The sequence below is a fragment of the Empidonax traillii genome, unplaced genomic scaffold (genome assembly GCF_003031625.1).
Source record: "Empidonax traillii isolate 1590-97213 ecotype Southwest subspecies unplaced genomic scaffold, ASM303162v1 scaffold319:size813200, whole genome shotgun sequence".
NCBI lineage: Eukaryota > Metazoa > Chordata > Aves > Passeriformes > Tyrannidae > Empidonax > Empidonax traillii.
The window spans coordinates 443334-463870 of NW_020955512.1; the positions used below are offsets into that span (position 1 = coordinate 443334).

General features: G+C 48.3%; 1 protein-coding gene across 9 annotated transcripts in view; it reads left to right on the forward strand.

The window, feature by feature from the left end:
• The window catches only part of TNIK (TRAF2 and NCK interacting kinase), a 154192-nt gene that overhangs the window by 16522 nt on the left and 117133 nt on the right, over positions 1-20537 (forward strand). For all 9 annotated transcript variants that reach the window (XM_027891330.1, XM_027891338.1, XM_027891331.1 and 6 more), the window contains exon 2: positions 11111-11176. In XM_027891330.1, coding sequence (XP_027747131.1) covers positions 11111-11176 — 66 coding nt within the window. The remainder of the gene's footprint in view (positions 1-11110; positions 11177-20537) is intronic.

Consider the following 20537-nt stretch of genomic DNA (forward strand, 5'->3'; position numbering starts at 1 on the left):
TTTAAACTCATGGAACTGCTGAGCTTGGTAGAGGTCGCTTTAAAATAATAATAAAGCGAAGCTCCTGCTCTTTTTCTTTCACAGGATGGAAAGAATGCAGTGACTTGCCAAGCTTAAAGAGGAGTAGATACAGCAGAAATAAATAAATCAAGCCCATTTATTTTAAGTTGATTAATCTGATATGTTCGTAGTTTTCTAAAATAAAATCTAGCCCCAGAGAGTTTAGCAAATCAAATAACAATAACGGCAATTAATTTAGAAGCAGTTACGAATGTTTCCCGTCCCCTTTTCACATCCCTACACCCACATGATTAATCTCACAGTTTATGACTGCAGGCCAAATCCCGTGTGGGGATGTGCAGTGTCTCCCTGGGGCTGGATAAGGTGGACCTGAAGAGCCGATCCCATTCCTGAGTACGGGGGAGGATTGTGGGCAGGGGTGAGATGGGTGGTTGGTGGATGCTGGGGCTCCCGGGGTACCCTGTGCCTGCAGGAGGGCTTGGAATGCTGCTGGGTGGGATTCCTCAGCTGAAAATCCAAATATTATGGACTTTCCTGCCTGCTTTATTTTCCTGTTCTCTACTGGCCTTCAGCATGCTGGTCCCCATGGTCCTACGGGGCTCGCTTAGCTGCTGTGCGTGTGCTGCCTTCACGTTTCCAGCCTGCTCGTGTGAGCTAATAAAAACCCCTGGAGCTCTGCAAAGAGTCAGATAATGTCATGGCTGGCTCCAGGGACCAGAGCAAGCAGAGAGCTCCCAAGGCAGGGAGGTACCATGGGGCTGTAATTTGACGGGGAACACAGATGATTCCGGAAAGCGAAAGGTGGTGGTTGGATTTACGGGACATCGTGGGGACCTGCAAAGCAAAACCAGCGCGTCTTTCTGGGATGTCTCTGTGGAAAAGGTCCCTCTGCTTTGTCTTACCCAAAGTGTAATGCATATATCAAAAGAACTAAATTAAATAATTCTTGCCGCCCCCCCCCCCCCCCCCCCCCCCCCATGTTTAGGAATTCAGGGCACTGGGATTTGAAATAAAAAGCATCTTCCTGAATTTACGAGAGTGTTTCACAGTGTAAGAAACCACCAAGAAATACAGAAGTCTCGCTATGGGAAATACTTTACGCCCTGGCAAAACATTCTTGCAAAATCATTTCAGCAACTGTGGATGGTCCCTGACTTCCAGGCTGGTTTTTTGGCATGCATCGGGCAGGAGCTTTCTTTTTGCTGTGGGACCTTGTTTTCCACCCAGTTTGAGTGTCTGTCAAGACCAAACCTTCAGACTCCCTGCTGGGTCTGGCATTGCTGGAGAGACAATCTGTGAAATGCAGGCAAAAAGGTGAGAAGCCTTCCATCGCCTTCCCCACAGTTTGTTAACTGTTGGGTGAGAGAGGTATTTCTAGATAAGGAACGTGCAAATTAACATGTTTTTGATATTCTTTTAAATAATTTTGCAGCTTTGTCAAGACAGTTCAGTGTAGGAATGAGTTTATAGTACATGGTTTTGACAGATTGTTGGTATGCTTGTGGATTATGGGTTTTTTACAGCCTCTCTTGCAGAGTTCTGCTCAATAGTTTGAAGTGATTTGGTCCCCACATTGTCCTTTCTTGAAACTATTGCTGCTGGACAGTTATCTGATCCTCTCCTGCTAACCAGCCCTTGTAGAGCCAAGCACGAGGAGCTGATGACAAGTGACAAGGCTGGGGGTAAACTCTTCAAAAAGTACCAAACCAGGAGATAACTCCATCTCCAGATGATCTGTGAAAATTGGGCTAATGTGAGAAACGTGACTGAATCCAGTAGGGAGGTGTTGGTTCTCCAGACACGTATATAGGGACAAGAAAATATTGAAAAGTAATGGTAGCTGCTTTAAACTGGGATGTGGGGATTTCTGATGGGGAAGGCTCTCCACCAGTCATCTCTCTCAAGGCCCACTTGTAACTCCTCTGTTCAGGTGGTGTGCAGGGTTTCCAGCAGGTCCACGAGACCTTGGCTTTGAGTCTCCCTGAGGCTCCTTGGAATTCCTGCCTGCACACCCAGCGTGTGTGTTGGTTGTTGCACAGATCCCTGCTGTTGAAGGCTGTAATCTTTGGGTTGTTGGTGTCACAATGACACAATGCTTTAATCCCTGATAACTCTTCTGGTCAGCTCAGCAACGATAACTTAAAAACAGACATAGAGGTACAAAACCATCCTAGTTTTAAAAAGCAAAGGGTTTTAAGATTGCTTTTCTTTCTTTTTTTTTTTTTTTTTCCCCCTCCAAAATGCATCTGGGAGTGAGATGTTCTCCCATTTTAAAGGCATCCCTCTGGCCACAACTCTCACTGCAAGGAGGGAGCAGGGCTGTCATTTCTTGACAAAGGCAATCCCAGATGTCTGACCCCAGCAGCCTCCTGTGAGCACTGCAGAAGCCGGGGTGTGCAGTCTGCAGTGACTCAGAAAGGTGCAGCCTGGCTTCTGAGCTGTCACCCCTGCAGACATCCACACACAGAGCCACAAGCATGACCTGCAGTTGGAGGCTGAATGTTTGCCTGTGTTTGAGAGGGTTCCTTCTGCTTTTGGTGTGAGCTTGGCAGCAGCCCTGCTTTACACAGGGTGTCTTTAGGAGTGGGACGTTAAGAGGCCACAGTTCCCGAAACAGCTGCCTTGGTAAGTAATTAAATCAACTCCTTCGAGACCCCATAAACTTTTGACAGCATTTATCGTGACAGGGTTACAATTTCATCTTGACACGAGCATTTGCTGGCCAAGGTTGAAACTCTTTATTTCTCCGAGGGATGAGATCTTTAGATCTCATATTATTTAGAAATAATATCTTATTGGTCTGAAACGGCAGATAAGTGACTTCCAGCGAGGAGAGCGTCCAGCTGCTGTGCTCTAATTGATGTCTGCATCCCAAGAAGCGTGGTACAATGCTGGTAGTGACTTTAGATCTTCTGGGGACTATAGATGTGATTTATAATTGGCACTGTAGCTTTTTAGAGACGCTGAGCTTAGCCAAGCCTTTTATATATCGTCCCGCTGAAGTTGCGTGCTTGAATTAGGCATATGTTGAAGTGGCTGATTGTGCTGAGGCTGCATTCATCTAACGTGGCATTGAAAACCTCGGGGTTCGCTTGGCAGTAGGGCTTTTGCTGATGCTTCTGGACTGATTGACTTCTGACTCTTCTGGATGAACAGTCTTCTGTGAACTGGAAGGAGGGCTTGTCATACAACTGCAAACAGTTCGTGGAGTCTGTCCTGGGGATCTATGGAACGTGCTGCAGAGATTTAAAAATGAGAGAGGGTTGTCTGATTTGGAGGGAGAATAAATTCAAATGAAGGAGAAGTACAATTGTGCTGTCTGAAGAGTTATTGAACATCTCAGCATTTTCTTAGTGTGGTGAGACTCAGGGAGGCCAGTTGTTGATCTTCAGTAGCTTTAAGTCAAGACTCATTGTCCCTCCCTTGAATGACATCAGGATGAGTTGGAGTCACCGTGTTGCTAGCGATGCTTCTGAAGGAATGGGGAGTAGGGTTGGACCCTTCTTGCCTTGATGAATGTGTGCAGGTTGTGGATAGCTTTTCTTTGGACTGGGCTGCTCCAGTGTGCAGTGGTGGGGGAAGGTTACCTTTAGATGTCATTGTTGTCCTCTCCTGGTATTGCTACTGCACCTTGGGCTGTGGGACCCACCTTCTGCAGTGGTACAAATGCATCACTTTGGCTTGAAAAAAAAGCCTTATTTCCAGGTCTATATGTTAACTAGACTGGAGCTCCCCTGTTTCATATTTGTGGAGAGGGTACAGAATGGCTGCTTTTTCTTTTGACATACTAGGAAGCAGAAACTAGGTCAGAAGAACTCTAATTTTGTATGTGCAAGTGTGAGTCTGTGAGCAGGAAATCTGGAATAGTCAATTTAATGTAGCTTTAATGGCTTTGCCTCAACAGGACCAAGTGGGACTGGACTGCAGATGTGCATGGGGGATTTTTTTACTTTTTTTCTCTCAGCACTGGTGTTGGCTATTCCTTTGCTGGCTGGGGGCTACAAATCCACACTTACATCCTAAGTTGAACAGGTAATAGTTGAAGAAATAATCCGGCTTTATTGACTGAAAAGCCCAGTGTGGTGATTAGTTCTTATTTAATTTTGCTGCTGCCAACTATTGGCAGGTCTTAATATTCTGGAAAGGAAAGAGACTCACATGTGGTGACTGGAGCTTTACTGCAGTGAGAAGCTGGGGAGAAGAGTGTTGGAAGCCTGCAAAAGTGGATTTATGGTTTAGAAAGGGGAGGTGGACAGAGCACAAAAGTGGCTCTTGGTAGGGTCTAGAGGAACAGCTCCTGGTGAGATGCTGGAGAGGAGAGGTTCAGATAGATTTATAAACAGGCTTCTCTCAGCTGTCAAGAGGGGGGGGAAATTTTTCTTCTGCTAACAACTTAGCCTTGACAACAGTTTTTCTTACGCTGTGTAGTAATGCTGTTTCTCGACTAACATCTTCGTTTGAGTTATGGAGCTGGGTGTTTGGGGGTGAGGGAGGACAGACTGCTTCTTCAAAATGAAAACAAAGCCCTCGGGGAGTTCATTATTACTCTTCCAAGTAGAGCAGCTTGTATTGCTTGAGTAGGCAGGAGGTGCAGTGGTAGATGCCATTGATGATAGCTTGTCTTGTGAGTCTCTGCATGGGTGGGTGAAGGAGGGGAAGGTACCAAAGCTAGGAGAAGATTAAGCAATCCGTGTGAGGGCTGAATAGCACCCATGGTTCTGCTTTATTGCTTGACTTATATCTCAGATCTACCTCAAAAATACCTGTGCAGCCTATTAAGATTTTTGGTACTGCTTTAACTAATGAACGGACTTAGGGCTGTGCCTGTGTGATTGAAGCTCAGAAAGGTAATGACTGCAGCCTCTTTTTTGTGAAGTTTCAAGTTAAAACTCCATCAGAATTTTTTGCCTTGGCCTCTGCCTTCCTGCTTTGTGTGATGTTGTCTGCAGCTGTATTAGCAACCCTCTCCTGGCTTGTGCAGTCCATCTTCATATTACTCACAGGACTGTTAACTAGAAGTGCCTTGGAGATGGAGGCAGCCTTTTGATTGCTAAAAAGCAGCTGCGTCTTCAAGTACTCTTCAAACCCCTCTATTTTTCTCTGAGCTGCGTGTCATTTGGGGTAACTCCCCCAAGGTGATCTGGACCTTGTTTTGTCAAATCATAAAGTGCTTCAATTCCTTCTCTAGAAACCAGTGCAGAAAGTATGGCCGAGTGAGTGAGTTGATGTGCCTGCAGAAGGGATAGCAGTTGACTTTGTGGAGCTTGAGGTTACTCAGGTCCCAATGCTTGGGAGGTTCAGGGCTGTCTGCAGAGCTTCTGACTTGGCTAATGAGAAGGATGGCTTCAAAGAGCCAGCTTGGGCATCTGGCCTTGGGGAATTAAAGTCTGGGCAGGTGTATAGTATGGGAACTAAAGGCTTTATCCTTGTACATGTTCCTTGTAGTGGTTTTACATAATCAGAAGTACGTTGCCCTGATGACAGTTTTACATATCAGACTGTACTGCTGAAGGGCTTTTCTGTCTCTGCTGCATTCCTCACAAAGCCTTCCTCACGCTCTGAATTAATGATCTTCCACTCCTGGTTGGAGCTTGCTGGGATTGGAAGACTCTTCTCCAGGCAGTTGATGACTTAACCACTTGGGCTGAGGGTGCTGCTGTGTCGAGCTGTGTGATGCCGGGTGGGATTACTGCTCTCCTGGGCTGTCTGTGTGCCACAGCCTTGTCATTAATTTAAAAGAGCCAACTGTTTGGGAAGAATGTGCTTCCCAGCACCAAAATCTCTCCTTGTGACTGCCAGGACTTCTCCGGGCAGAGGCACCTGCAGACAGACAGAGCTCTTTGGGCCTCATATTGGGGGTGGTGAGTAAACAGCTTTGGAAGCCTGTTTTGGTTCTTGTGGGTGCCTCATCAGTTTAATGGGATCTCCCGTTGAGGCCATTTTATTACGGAGCTGTAAGGCAGAGGCTCATAAAATCCTGATATTTGGGAGCATTAGTGGCGCAGACTTTGTTCTCTGTGGAGATTAAAAAAACTCTCCTAGTGCCATGGAGTTGCTTTAGCTGACAAGTGCCTGGGGACACTCCTCTGTTACTGACCCGTAACTGAGCTCTGCCTCCAGTTACACAGCCCGTTTCCCTCTCCAGGGTTATAACATTTGCTTAATGACTGGGTAGCTCCATGATTTTTGGCTGGAAGTTGTCATTAGCTGCTAGAATTGGGGGACTAAGTGCACGATGATTACAGAGACTCCAATCTCCCATTTCCCCTCCTGTGCATCCACAGCAGTCGTGGTTTAATTGGTGTGCCCCTCGGTTCCCTTCTCCCGAGCATCTCTCCGCTGTCTCCTCATGTAACCTTTCCTGTTACATCCCTTTTGTGTGGGCTAGAAGGGAGAAAAATGAGGCTCCTTCAAGGAAAACAATCAAGTTTGGTGTACAGACTGTGTATAAATGCTTCTCGTGTTTATGGACACCTGCATAACCATATTTAACTGGTGTTCTGATAACCCAGTGGTCACCACAGTCAGCACAGGTACGTGCCTGCAGCCCTAACTGACCTAGCCCTGGGTATGGATATTGCTCTCTGAATAGTCTCCTCAAACAAAGCATTGGCTCTTTTGTGCCTTGGACCTGTTGAGACATCATGGTGTAGGCAAGGACATCTTTCAGCTTTAGTTCTGCAGGGTCTGGGTTGGGCAGAGCAGAGTGGTTTTAACCAGGAATGTGCTCCTGCCGCGAGCTCGCTGCGTGCTCCACGCCGATAAGTCCTTCAAAAGGGATGCCTGTTTTGTTGCTGAAATTTGAATATATCCTGCTTTATCATCCACATACAGAAGTCCCTTTTCTGATAATGTACCAGTTTTAAATATACTGTTCATTGAAATATAGTGGACTTTTTCCCCCCCCCGCATGATAATTGCTGGAAAGGGAGATGCTCCTGCCTTTTTCTGTGCCTCAGAGTGGTTTTAGCCACTGAGACTTTTGTACCACTGATATTCCTGAAAGGTGAGCGAGGAACATAACAATTTCCCACTAGAATTTGAGCCTGTCCTGGCTGCAGCTGTGTAAGCAGGGTCAGATCCTGGCACGGGATTGCTCATCTGCCAGCCCGTCCCTGCCTGAAGGACCATTGGGCCTGCACAGCCCTTGCCGCAGGTGCTACTAACATTTCCCATCCCATGAGCAGCTGAAAGATCTTTATTGAGTGTTTCATTGCTTCATGGAGAGCCTGAGTTTGCTCCTGTGTCTTCTGGCACAAACCCCAAGTAACTCATCCTCCTCAATGAGGCTTTGTGTGCGAGCGGTCACGCTGGGACCAGAAGCACCTTCCTTCGGAGAAAGCTACAGCTGAGCTCTTCTGGGAGTGGGGTGGTGAGCCCAGAAAGCTTAAACTAGAAATAAACCCATTCTTTCCTTAGCAAGAAATGATTGAGCTGTGCATCAGTGCAGGTCTGAAACAGGAACAGCCGATAGTGGGTGATTTGCAAGTGTCCACCGGTGTCCCTGCAGCTCTGCAAGCGCCTGCCTGGGTTTGTGGGGCTGCCCCTGCCCTGCCCACCCCTCCTGGAGCTGGTGTGGGGCTGGTGGGTGCTACTGGCCTTTACAGACTCGGGACAAGGTTTTAATTTCTGGTGCTTGTAGCTAATGTGATCTGAAATGATCCCTGCCTTTCTACTCCCCTCCTTAGGAGGGAGGGGACCCCACCTTAGGTCCTTCTGCTACTACAACCATGCAAATCCTTTTCTGTGTGAAACTAATCTAGAGCTGAAAATTATTTGTGCATTTGTCTTAAGCGCTGGTTCTCTCCCTCCTTTTTAAACAGTGCATCTTCTTTGCCTAAACTAACAGCTTGCCTCGTTTTCTTTTCCTTTTATTTGCGGGCTTGTTATTTAGTGCAGATGTTTTCAGTAACGAAAAACGCAGTAGTGCTTGTGAAGGCATTGTGGGGTGTGGGAAGAGGAGGCTGGAGCAGCCTCACCACCCGTGTGTCCCTCGTGGATGGGGGAGAAGGCACCAGCAGAAGGTGGTAGGAGCCAGGCTGGAGGCACCCGTGTGTGATGAGCTTTGCAGCCACCCCCAGCCAAGCGCAGCCCAGCACTGCTGTGAGCCCTGATCTGCAGCACAGGCTATATTTGGTCTGAGATTACTCCCTGCTTGGCCTGGATTGGTCCCAGTCTGGGCTCTGCAGGATGGGTTTCTTTTTCCCCTGGCTGACATACCTCTGTATATTATTCCCTTGCTGCCCGCTCCAGCCTGCTGGAGCTGCTGTCACTGCTCTCTGGTACCCTCCTGAAGCATCTCAGCTGGGGCTTTGTGGCATGTGCATGATGTGCCCCTGGTACCAGGGACAGCCTATTCCAAAGCTGCCATTAAGATGCAAAGCTCTGTTCTGTGTAGGAACCCATCCAGGGGAGGCCAGTGGGAAACAGGATTTTTTTTTCCCCTGCCCTGCCCCATCCTTTGCTGTGTATTTTCTGGAAAGGCCATTAACAGCACGTGGTTCCTGGGTTCAAACCGTGGCTTTTGAGGAGAAGCTTGTCCCTGTGACTGCCTGCTGCATGGGAAGAAGCCAGGCTGGCGACGGCAGTGTGGCTGGGAGATCAACCCCTTCTGCTCCCTGACATTGCTGGTGCTCCCCGTGTGTTGTCGGGGCTGTGCTGAGATGGAGCTGCCTGTGCCAGCAGTCAGGGGAGAAGCGTCACTCATTGCTGTGCTGCGAGGTGCCCAGTTACCTTGGCGATGCTTCTGGAAAAATGCGAAGAGGAAACAAACGGGGGGGTGGAGAGGGGACAGGGCGGCAGAGAAACTGCTTGGTGGGTTGGAGCTGTCGTGGAAGGGAGTGGGTGATGGGAGCAGTGGGGGAAAGCCCTCCTGGTGTGCACACAGCTGCCTCAGAGGCAGCAGAGGCAGGTGTGGGGCTGTCAGGTCTGCAGTCAGGTGATGGATGGACTCAGACAAACCTGTTGGAGCCACACAACCTCTGCCATTTACACACACACTGGAGGAGTGAGAAGTGACCTGGGATGGTGGGAGAGGGTGCTCTTTAGTTTCAGGACTTGTGGAATGAAGGTGGAAAACACACTGCAGGAAGGAGTTCCTTTTATCAGAAATGGCCAGATGCATCCATGGATGTTTCTCCAAACCTCCTGAGCATGTGCCCTAGGCACAGCTTTCTTGTGCCTTAATCTCCTAGTGAATATTCAAAAATAGATATACTTGTAGCACTGGAAAAGCCTCTTTCAGAGTTGTTTCAGCACTGCAGAGAACAACCCTTAGGAAAGAAACTCAAAAAATAAACAGCAGCTGCTGCCATGTTTCCCCCTCCTCCGCCTCCTCACCCAGTGTGGAAGCCTGGTCCCGATTCCCTTTCCCATCGATTCATGGTTTTTCCCTGCCTGGTACCAAGGCAGCAAAGCCGCAGGCTGTCCACACCTGGCTGAGGTTTTGCATGGTAGAAACCTGTTGTGCTGCAGCTTCCTCTGTGTCCAGCCCAAGTGCCCAGCTGGAGGTGTGCGTGCACCAGGGCAGGTGTGCCCTCGGTGGTCTCTGAGTCTCCTCCAGCACAGCTTCTGTACCCTTTGCTGTGGATGGTCCCACTGAAGGATGAGTGGGGCTCCCACCCTTGGAGCACCTCAGGGTTTTCCAGGCAGCTTGAAGAAGCTGCTTGCATATGATGGAGGAACAGGCAGAAGGGGGATGTGGCATTTCTGAATGATCAGAGGGGTGGCTGTGATGCTGTCACAGGGATGTGCCAAACCCCAGGAGGCCCACGGCGGTGCATGTTCTGAGCTGGGTGGAAAGCTGCTCCACTCACGTCAAGCCTTGGATTAATTTGCTTGGGGCATTATTACTAGGTTAAACCTTGCTGCTCAGCTGCTCACAGAGACCCAGTGTTTCACTTTTGGACCCAGAAGCATCTTGAGCTGATGCAGCTTTGTAATGAAAGAAACCTCTGTGTCCGTAACGGGGTGGTGGGTGTCCATCTCCTCTCTCCCAGGGAGTGCTGCTGGCTGATCCTCTTTTGCCTGTTAGGGCTGGCAGTTGACCTGTCTGCAGCCTCTGGGATTGCAGCTGGCATCCCTTTTCCCACTGGGATGCCAAGCCGTCTGATAGCTCAAGTGACTCCAAACCCATGAGGGAGGATGAGGATGGGGGTGGTGCCAGAGCCGGGGTCAGCCCTGCGGCAGCTGGGTGGACACAGGGGTGGCACAGACCCTCGGGATGCCTCCGCATCCGCCGGCTTCCAGGGGGATTGCACTATCCAAAATTGGAGTGATGAGTACAGGAAAAGGAGGAGGAGCAGGAGAGTATAAATAAAGCCTCTGTAAGGGGAAAACCCACCGAGAGGAGAAAATAGCAGCGCTGGTGTATTCCTTCTCCACCCTCCCTCGTACCTCACTGCTCATATCATCTTTTAACTGTGCCAGCGGACACACATGACTGTCCTTCCCCTGGCTGGGCACACGCCTGGTGGAAGGGGAACTGGGGACAGGGCTTGGTGCTTCGTTGCCACCCTCCAAGTCGTTGTGTCCTCATATAGCACTGCCCTAGGTCTGCTCATCTCAGTTGACAAACCAGGTTGTCAACAACCGGGATGCACCAAACAACAAATGACCTTTAGAGCAAGTAACACTAATGCTGCTGACATCAGGAATAGACCTAAGAACCCTGTTTTGAGCCCCAGAAGTGACATCCTGCCAGTGAGCTTGCTTTATTCCAAAGCCAATGCGTATGATAACCTAAGTTTTAATAGCAAACATTTGCAGTTGAATTTAAAGCATAAAGTGTGTTCATGCATCGAGCAGATGACATTATAACGGACTGATGATCACTCACCTGCTTGGCATCTCCCAGCTCAGATGCTGAGATGGGCAGTGCTGGGCAGAGCTTGGGACTTGGCAGGGCTGTCACTAGGATGGTGCCATGCTTCTGCTCACTGTCACTGTAATTCCGATCCCAGGTCTGCCTGAAAACCTTAAACCGCTCAAAACATTTGTCAGTCAGATGTTGATCTTCGTAGAATGTTTTCTTTTTTTCAGAGATCTGTAAGTATTGCTTATTAAATATATTTTTTTTCATTTCTTCTAGGATCCTGCAGGAATCTTTGAATTGGTGGAGCTTGTTGGCAATGGTACCTACGGGCAGGTCTATAAGGTAAGGGCTCCAGCTGAAGGGATCCAGTTTTCCTTGGCCGTGTGTTGAACATGAAGCATCTCAGCACATCACCTTGGTTAGGTTTTGACCTTTTTCAGGCCTGAAGAGCAGCATTTCTGAACTCTGGCCTTTTGTGTGTGAGTACCATGTAGCACAAAGCTCTTACAGTAAGCATTCGTATTAGTTCTGATAGTGCCACAAAAAAAAAAATTTTTTTTTTTTTCCCCTCTCCCCCCAGTTGCTTTTTATTGATTAGATGATGAGGAGGGAGTGAAAAGTCTGTGCTTTAATAGCTGAATCTCGATCTCTCCTAAGCGCTGAGTTTACGGCTGCAATAGGCTGCCAAATGAGTTTGCTACAGTCTAGTGCTCTGCTTGCACATGGGCTGGCTGCTGTCCTTTCCACTGGCAGAAACCTGCTGCAGGATTGAAAACACCACTAAAATGTTTTTATTAAAGTGCCTGTTAAAGGCGGTAGGATTGCTTTAAATATCTGTAAACCTTGGGATGCAGCAATAGTGAAGGGACTGTGGAGAGCAGGATTTTACACCCGTGAACTTCTTTACAATGATATTTAAAATGTCCTCCCTCTGCTAAACTTTATCACCTGTCTCAGGCACATCTTAGCTTGGGGGATCTCCAGAGTTTGTCATCTTGGTGGGGTCTTCTTATGGGTGATTCTTGTGTGGTCGGGGAGGGATTGAATTGTTTCAAAGTCTGGGTTTATCTTTATTTAATGTATGGTGGGGAGATGTTTTCTGGCATGGCTGTATGAGGAGTTTGCTAAATATTTTGATTCTGCTGGGAGTCAGTAGTTCCCCTGGGCCTCATTCTCCAAAAAACTTCTGTATGTGTGGGCATGAGTGCTGTATACACGTGTACTTGTGTGTGTGTGGGTACACAGAGATCCTGTTTACCCATCATGCACGTATTATCCTTTGACTGTAGAAAGGAATATAGCCATGTGCTCTTACTCTGTGGCTTTGGAGACACAGCTCTTGCTTCTCATGCTCTAAAGGACAGTTAGTGCCCCTGCTGAAGAGAAGAGAAAGGTTTTAAAGGGCTGCAGGTTCCCCAAACTCCTCCTGCAGCTGTAGGCTAATCCATCAGTAGAAGGATCAAGGGACTGAAGTGAACCAAAGGTGAACTGGAACTTCCGGAGTTTTAAACGTACGAATTTTTGAACTGGAATGAGTGTTTTTAAAAAATACAAAAACAAAGGAAAAACCACCCCACCCCAAAGCTGTTGTTATCAAGGTTATATTCCAGGGAGCCCTCCCTTCTGGCATTCATTGTTTTCCCACCATGTGCTCCCCACCACTGGAGCTCCCCTTCTGAACTGTTTTTCTTCTCAGCTGCTGAAATAATGGTCGAAGGTGACCTAATTTTAACTGGTGCATATTTCTAACAATCAGTGGAAACTATGTGCCCGTAACGGCCTTTTGAAAGCGTCATGTTTTTGTGGAGAGCAGAAAAGGGAAATAGGCTGGTGCTGGCACTGCTGGTTGCATGGCTCAGCTGATCGAGTTTCCTCTTGCTGTGTTTGATTCTCTCGGTGCGTCTGTGTGTTACCTCAGAGAGGAGGGGGGGAAAAACCACCCAGAAGTGTCCACGTGCGGGCTTTCTGGGAGGTGAACGCTTCTGTGTTCCTTTTTCCCCTGCTGTACGGGGGGAAAATCCTCCTCTTAACTGTTTTTAACTTGCTGGAGTAACTGGATTGTCCTCGGTGTGATTCACGGGGTGCCGGTGCCAGACGGGATGGTGACGGGGGTGGAGGGGAAAACGTTGCTGCCCAAACCAAATTAGTAAGTATTGAGGTATGAGCTAAGGCTAAGGCTGACTTCACAGCTCTCTTAAACTGAAGTCTTGGAGTAGCACACACTCTGTAAACAAAAGGAGACTTTGATATAAAACATACATAAATGTTTATGGTGTCCCACCCTAAAACCCAGCGCGGAAATAAGATCTCTGTGATTCTTTTTCCCCAGATACCACCGCTGTATTTATCCCCTTGCAGCAAAACAAATGGATCAACTTTCAAGACACACAGACCTTCTGGCTCCATTCTAAATCAGCCTTTAGAAGTGATCCATACCTAGGAGCCATGTCCTCCGTAATTAGATTGTTCCACTGCCATTTCAGACCCCTCTTAGGCAGGGCTGGGGTTCACCGAATCCTTTACTTTGGAAAAGATCTTTAGTTCGAGTCCAGCCATTAACCCAGCGTTACCAAGTCCACCACTAAACCGTGTCCCTAAGTGCCACATCTGCATGTCTTTTAAATCCCTGGAGGGGTGGTGATCCTCCCTTTTAAATCCCTGCAGGGGTGGTGATCCTCCCCTCTGTGCTGGTGTTACCCCAGGAGCACCATTGGTGTCCTCATAGAGGCTGTATGTGCTTTTGGTTGTGTTTTTAGGTTCTGGTGCTGGCTTCCAGCCTGAGCTCTGTGGCCAGGAATGGTCACCTGGTGAGCATCACCTCTCCTTTGCACAGCTGATCCCTCTCTTGAGGCAAGAAAAGCAACTTCCCTGTTGGGAAGAGGCAGAAGTGAGATGTTTATTCCAGGCAGGGGAGGACATCTTGTTTGTGTGCCACGAGACTGCCAGAATAGGACTGCAACTCTGATATTTCCCCCAAAAACCTGATTTAGCAGCCAGGTCTAACACTGCCACATGGCCACATTTGTGTTAGAGGCTGCAGGTGTTCTGGTGATAGCTAGCTGGGCCCGCACAGGACCTCAAGGGACATGTACAGGGTGCAAAGTTCCCACTGATCCCGTGGGATAAAGTGCAGAGTTATGTTGTTCTGGTGACTGAATGGTGTTTGCAGCCTGACCGTGGGGAGTAGGCTGAGAAGTGTCTGGTAGTACTGCAGTAAGAGGAGCCCTCAGAGAGCAGGGATTCAGGGAACCAGCTTCCAGATCTGCTGTGCTGGAGAGGATGGGGAGCCCCTGCCAGCGCCTCCTCCTTGCTCATAGAAGAGGCACGTTGGCCAAGCCCAGTACACGTTAAGAGCCCCCAAAAGGAGGGCTGCTGGAGTGCAGGCACTGGAATGAATCTCACTGCAGAATTCACTTTGATTCTGCTTTCTGGGTCATGGTTTGAAGGTTCCTCTCAGGTGGTTCAGAGTGCTTCTGTGAATCAAAGCCTTGTTCTCTCAGCCTTGTGCTCAAGGCAAAGGTAGCTGGTTTGGTTTGACCTCTTTGTTTTCAAGTAAAGGTCGGTCTTTGCTCAGGATGGCAGGTTAAAACATCCCTTTGGTCCTTGCTAGTTTTGGCCATACCCCAGTGACACCTCAGTGCCACAGGAGCCCTCAGCAGTGACCTGCTCTGCTCTCACTTCTCTAACCCCGACCACAAGCTCTTCACTTGGGAAAAATGCAGAGAGAAATAACGATCCTTGTTCGCTGCTTAATGATCTCTTGTGAATAGCTTGGTTTTTATTTTAATGAGGGACCGCACCAGTGATGATTTATCTCTCTAACTGAATCGGAAGCTTTTCTTTGTTTTCTAATAATCCTGCATCTAATGTTACAGATTGTAAACTGGTTTTGATAAAGGACTGAAAGCTTGCTGGCTTCTGTGCCAGGCATTATTGCAGTAGTGCATTTTAGTGTGTCCTTGGATTTCCTTTTTTTTTTTTTTTTTTTTTTTTTTTTTTTTTTTTTTTTTTTTTTTTTTTTTTTTTTTTTTAATTTAAGGTATTTAAAGAAATGGCTAACAGGAATACAATGAATTGGACTTGGGGAATTGAGCTTTTGCCTCACTGATTTTTAGCAGGTGGCTGATGGCTGAAATGAAAACTGTAGACACGAAACTCACTAAGACCCTTCAGAGCATTATCCAAAGTGTAAGGAAATGGTGCTTTTATGTTCCAGAACATTATTATTACTACTTATCTCTGCTTTGCATGAGAGCAGACAAATACTCCTTAAAATACTCTGTATGCCTAGATTGCCTGGATAAATCAGGGCCACAATTGCTGGAGTGTCCAGCACCAATAAAGACATGGGTTCAAAGCAAAAGTACACTGTGTTACTCAAATACCTGTCCAACAGATGGTTACAAGGCTGGGGCAGACATGCAGTGGGCTACTTACTGTGCACTGAATATACTGATAATCAGAGCACTCCCCTGATGTTCTTACGGGCTTAGCCATGGACTTTCACACGCTGGCCTGTGTATGGTGTCACCCAAGAAGGATTTTGATGCAAGCCTTTGCAATAGAGGGGAAAAAAAAAAAAACATCAGGAAATAGATCAGATGGTAACCTTTGCCCCTCTCATCTTGTGTAGTTTTACAACACTGAAATAAATGATGCTGAGATTACATACTCACGTGCTTCTTCCCAGCTGTGCCAGGAGGACAGCAGCCACAAATGCCAAGTCCTGCTTTGCCTTGTGCTGTGGGGATGTGGCTCTCCATTTACAGCTTCAACAAGGTTTTATTTTACAGGGTACAAGATACAGTATGTGGGCAACTCTGTAACTGCACAATAACTATTGATTGTTTAATTATCTGGTAAATGCCATATAATCACTAAGCCGTTACGCAGCGGTATTCTGTGTTCTAATTTAGAGTGTGTGGGATCCACGTGCCACCACTCTCAGCTGTGGCCTGCCAGGGAGCTCCTCCATCACCACAGGATGGGGCAGAGCATGGGGTCACCCCAGGAGCCAGCTTGGGGTGCCACCAGGCAGGGTGGCTGCCCACGGGCTGTCCCTGTCCCCTGCCAGCCCAAGTTAGGCAGCTGTTTGAAGAGTACTCTCTTTTTGCAATTGCTTTTTGTTGCAGTGTGTGTGTCTGCCTGAGGTACAATACACAGGGGAGAAAGATAAAGAAATGCATCCCAAGGTCTTTAATCAGGACTTACTTATTTACTACCAGGCTGGCATTTGCCAGAAGCCAGGACTGATCCACCTGGAGGCAAACACCCAGGTTTGACCCAGCAGATGGAGATGCTGATGTGTGTGGGCATGAGAAAGTGGATGAAACATTTGAAATCCAAGGTCACCTGTTGCTTGAGGGCTGGGAGAAGCAGGACTGCTGGGACAGTTTCTTCCCTGAAGAAGTCAAACCCCTGAGAATGTCCCAGGCTCAAGCCTGTTACTGATAATGTTGTCCCAGAATTTGCCCATGCCAGAGAAGAAGACAGAAGATGTGTTCTGCCCTCCCTGTTTGTGCATGCCCTGCATAGTGGCATCCTTCCTCCTGGCGTCTCTGGGCATTCCGCCAGTGCAGGCTGGTGGGGTAGCAGGTGAATATCCTAAAGAAAGGCTTTGAGAAGACTCTTTTTCCCTTCTACTTTTTTTTGAGGGGGGGATATGAGAAAAGGAAGTGGGGTCTGTGCCAGATTTAGCCTGCCTGAGGTGTGGCTGCTACCAATCAAGCACAGGGCCCTTGCATCAGCCCTGGTGAGAACAGAGACTGCAGGTTCCTGGGTCATTATTAGCAGCTCAGGTAATTAGGCTGAGTCAAGAATGACAGTAATTGTTTTTAATAATCAGTTGGTTTATTGTCTCCCTTTCTGAAAGGCTGATGGTCAATAGTTCGATAATTAATCACTGTTGCTTTTAGCCGTGTGGAAGAAGCTACCATGCTGCACACAATTAATATTTCCCGGGGATTGTTGATGTAAAGAATTAATCTTAGTTTACACACACAGCTTTTTTAGCTGCAGACTGACTGCTGTGCCTTGCTTGAGAGACTGGACTGAATGTGTGCACACCCTCGTCCAGACACCTGTCCTGCGGTGCTGCCCGCTGTGTGCTGGTCCCGAGCACACCAGGGGCACCTTGTGCTCGCTTTTGCAGGCTGCTGAAGGAATTCAGAGCTCCATCGTCTTGCAGTCCAAACAAGCAGCTCTAACCCTAGACAGCCAGCTTTTGATCTGAAGGTGCACTGCGAGCATTTCCCTTTTCCCACATTCTTGTTTATAGAATGAGCCGTGACGTTCACCCGCTGTGAGGCTGGGTGTGACTCGAGCTGTATTGGTGGTTCTAGCCTCATGTCCTCAGTTTTGAGTCCTTCTCATCTTCAGGGCCTTCAGAGATTGCTTTTGCTGCGTGGCAGGGCAGGCTGAGTGTAAGCACACGTGTGAATTGTGTAGTCATCCCTGGTGGCCGCTCTAGATGAGGGGTTGGCCCCTCAGTTTTGGGGAGCTCTCTGGCTTTCCCTGGACTTTGGTGCTGCACTAAGAGCCTGCTCCATGATTCTGGGAGAGGGAAGCACCTTGCCTCTGACCCACAGGGGCAGCAGAGCAGTTAATCCTGTCCCATCAGGGCTCTTCCTTCTTGCTGAGATGGTTTTGGGGGTGTCTGGGCCGCTCACATCCCCATCCATACGCAGACCCATGTGTGTGGGCAGCAGCCACTCCAGCACCTTCAAGGTCGCACATGGTCTGTGTGAGTGTGAATGGATTTAAAAACCCGACAAGCTGCTTTATAATCCCTCCGTATTACAAGCACAGTATTAAATATTTAAGCCATTGTTTCCGCTGGGGTGGCTCTGTGTGCTGGCAGTGAGGGTGGTGGTGCTGCTGTGTGAGGGTCCTCACCGGGGCTGGTGTCTCCCCTTCTTCTGTAGGCACCAGCTCGCAGATGCTGGGCTTTAATCAGCTCGTACTGGGTCGCAGGAAGGGGCTGGGCTGGCATTCTGGTGTGTGATAACGCCTGCCAGCCTTATCAGGAGGGAAACGGGCGACCTCAATTTATCAGCTTCCCTACAATGTTATAATATCTTGAGAGGAGAAGGTCCTTTCCTTGCTGACTCCAATGGAGTGTGTGTGTGTGTGTGTGTTTCTGAAACGAGGACTTGTTTTTGCCATGCAGGCAAGGAAGTCTGAACTGGAAAACGCTTAAAATGATGTTTCACTCTTACCCAAAAAAAAAAAAAAAAAAAAAAAAAGGCAAAAGCTTTGTTACCAGAGCAACTGGTACATCTTGTGCTGCTTCGTTTCTCTGAAACACAGAGCGAGCCCTCAGCCCTCCCTCCCCCCAAGAAACCAACCCCCACACACCTACGCACCAATATGTCACATTAGCTTCGCTGCTTTCTGAATAATATAAGGGAAAGGTGCTTTTTGCATTTCAGTCCTATAGAATGCAGGTTATAAAAGGTGATTATAAATGTTCCTATGCTGCCTCCCTGTTAATCTCTGTTCCCTTTCCCTACCTGCAGAGTTTGTTGAAGGGAAAGGGCAGGGGGAAGGTCAGGAGCAGACCACTGCATCTATGAAGTGACATTTGTCCAGTCTTCCCTGCATTGCTGAATGTTCTGATTCTGTAAATACTGCACAGAAATTATCTTCAGTGGTTTAGGGTTAAAAAGCTGGCTTAGAAGATGCCAAATAAAGTCAATGGTAATGCAAAGCATGGGGAACATGGGGGTGGGTCTTGTAGTGCTGTTCGTGTGGGTGCCAGGCATGGATAGGGATGGAGGGAGGGCTCTCGGCTTGTGGAATGGATTAGAAGATGCTCTGTGCAAGCACTTGCTCTGCAGATGATACGAGCAAGCCCCATGTCCAATACCACCTTCTCCTATCCCGTAGGAATGGCTGGACTGGGAACTCAGACCCATCTGTTCTCAGGCCTTGTGTGAGGACACTGAGAGGTGGAAGTGCAGTGTGGGAGAGCTGTTTAGAAAACAGCCAACTTCTAGAACTGGGATTACAGCATGTGAAAGCATCACCCTCCCTTTTGGGAGGGGCTTCTTGCCCTGCTGAAGCTTCCCTTGCTCTACTCACTGTAGTATCTTACCAGTAGTAGGTTACAAGGGTATGGCTGTGGCCAGTGGATGAGGGTGCTGTAAGGCTCAGGTGGGTTACAAAAAGCATCTGCTGTTAGGATATATCACTCTAATGATAACCCTGGGCTGCAGGGCAGCAGGTGAGGAGCTCCTTGCTCCAAGTAGAAGCTGGTATCTGCTGTTTTTTGCATTTAACTTCAGTATTTAAGGAGTAACAGGTTAGTAACTGGAGCCTGGTGCAGTGCACAGGTCCTCACTGCTGTGGACTTCTCTGGTGACCTTTGCTAAATGAGCCCTCTCTTCTCCTTTCCTTCCCATCCCTGTCCTCGCCCCTCTCCCCATGAAATCAGACACTGAGCAATGCTGGGGTGGTCTGGGGAGGCAGAGCTGGGAGTTGCTGGGTGGTGCCAGCACTGGAAAACGATCTAGGAGGAGATGGGGGTTTGGTGCCACTGTACCAACATTGTGAAAGCAAAAGGCTGTGAGAGAGGCTGATTCCCAGAGGAGCAAGTACAGCAGCTGCTGATAGGTCAGCTGAGGAAAACAACCAAGAGAAGCACAGAAAAGTATGTTTTAGAGCTGGGAGGTGTTTTGTTCCTCCCAGCTCTGAAGGTGCCACTCTCAGCTAGGAGGGCGCTTTTTAGAGGGTTTAGAGAAAGGGAGGGGAGGAGCAGCAGCCCATAAATGTTGGTCCAGGCTGTGGATTTGAGGCATTCTCTAATGCTGTTAGTGTTTGTCTTCAGAGACGTTTCTTGCTTGTCATTTTTTTTATGTCTTTCCAAATTTTGATGCAGTTTGACTTGTGGCTGACCCTGAAGACTTGAAGGCAAGCGATGCCTACGGGGAGCCGGTCGGAGCTCTGCAACTTCTGGCTGTGCTTTGAAGGCTCACTGCAGAGAATTGTCTCTCTCTTGAAATCTGCAGCTTATTCTTAGGTTTACCTGGGAAGCCCTTTACACTAATTACCTAAAGATGGAAAGTGCCAAGCAAACACAGCCTGCTTCCAAAATGTTGTGGGATTTTTTCCTCTCCTTGCATAAGAATGGCAGATTGGCATATTTTTTTTTTTGGTTTTGTTTAAGTCTCTAAATTTTCTATGTGTGTTTTAGGTCTCTAAGTTCTTGTTTTGGAACGTGCACATGGAAGTGCATGGCTAGGAGCCCAAGTCCATCCCCACATCCCCACCATGCTGTGTTTTTCCCCTAGCCTGTCTCCCTTGGCTCGTGCGTGGGTGGCTGGGAAGGAGTCTGGGCTGCAGACAGCACTGCAGTCAGCTGGAGAGGGATGTGGGGGAGCCTTTGTTAGCATGGGCTGTGATGATCCAGCCCAGGGAATCCTGTGCACTGGGAGCAAGGCAAGGTGCCACAGCCACCTCTCTCTCCCCATGCCCTGGCGGGGACGTGGGGCTTGGTGCTTGCCCGTGGGTGTGGAGCATCCTGGCCTGTGTGCTCACAGTCACCTGCCTTGGCCTGGGCTGAGCTATAGACCTGTGTGTTGATGTCCCAGGGATTCCTTGTATTCTCAAACTTCCCTCTCCAAGGTTTTTTCTGTGCTGGGAGCACTGGGACAATGCTTATAAAGATATGTTGGCACCTGCTCCTTCTGAATGTGTTGCCTCA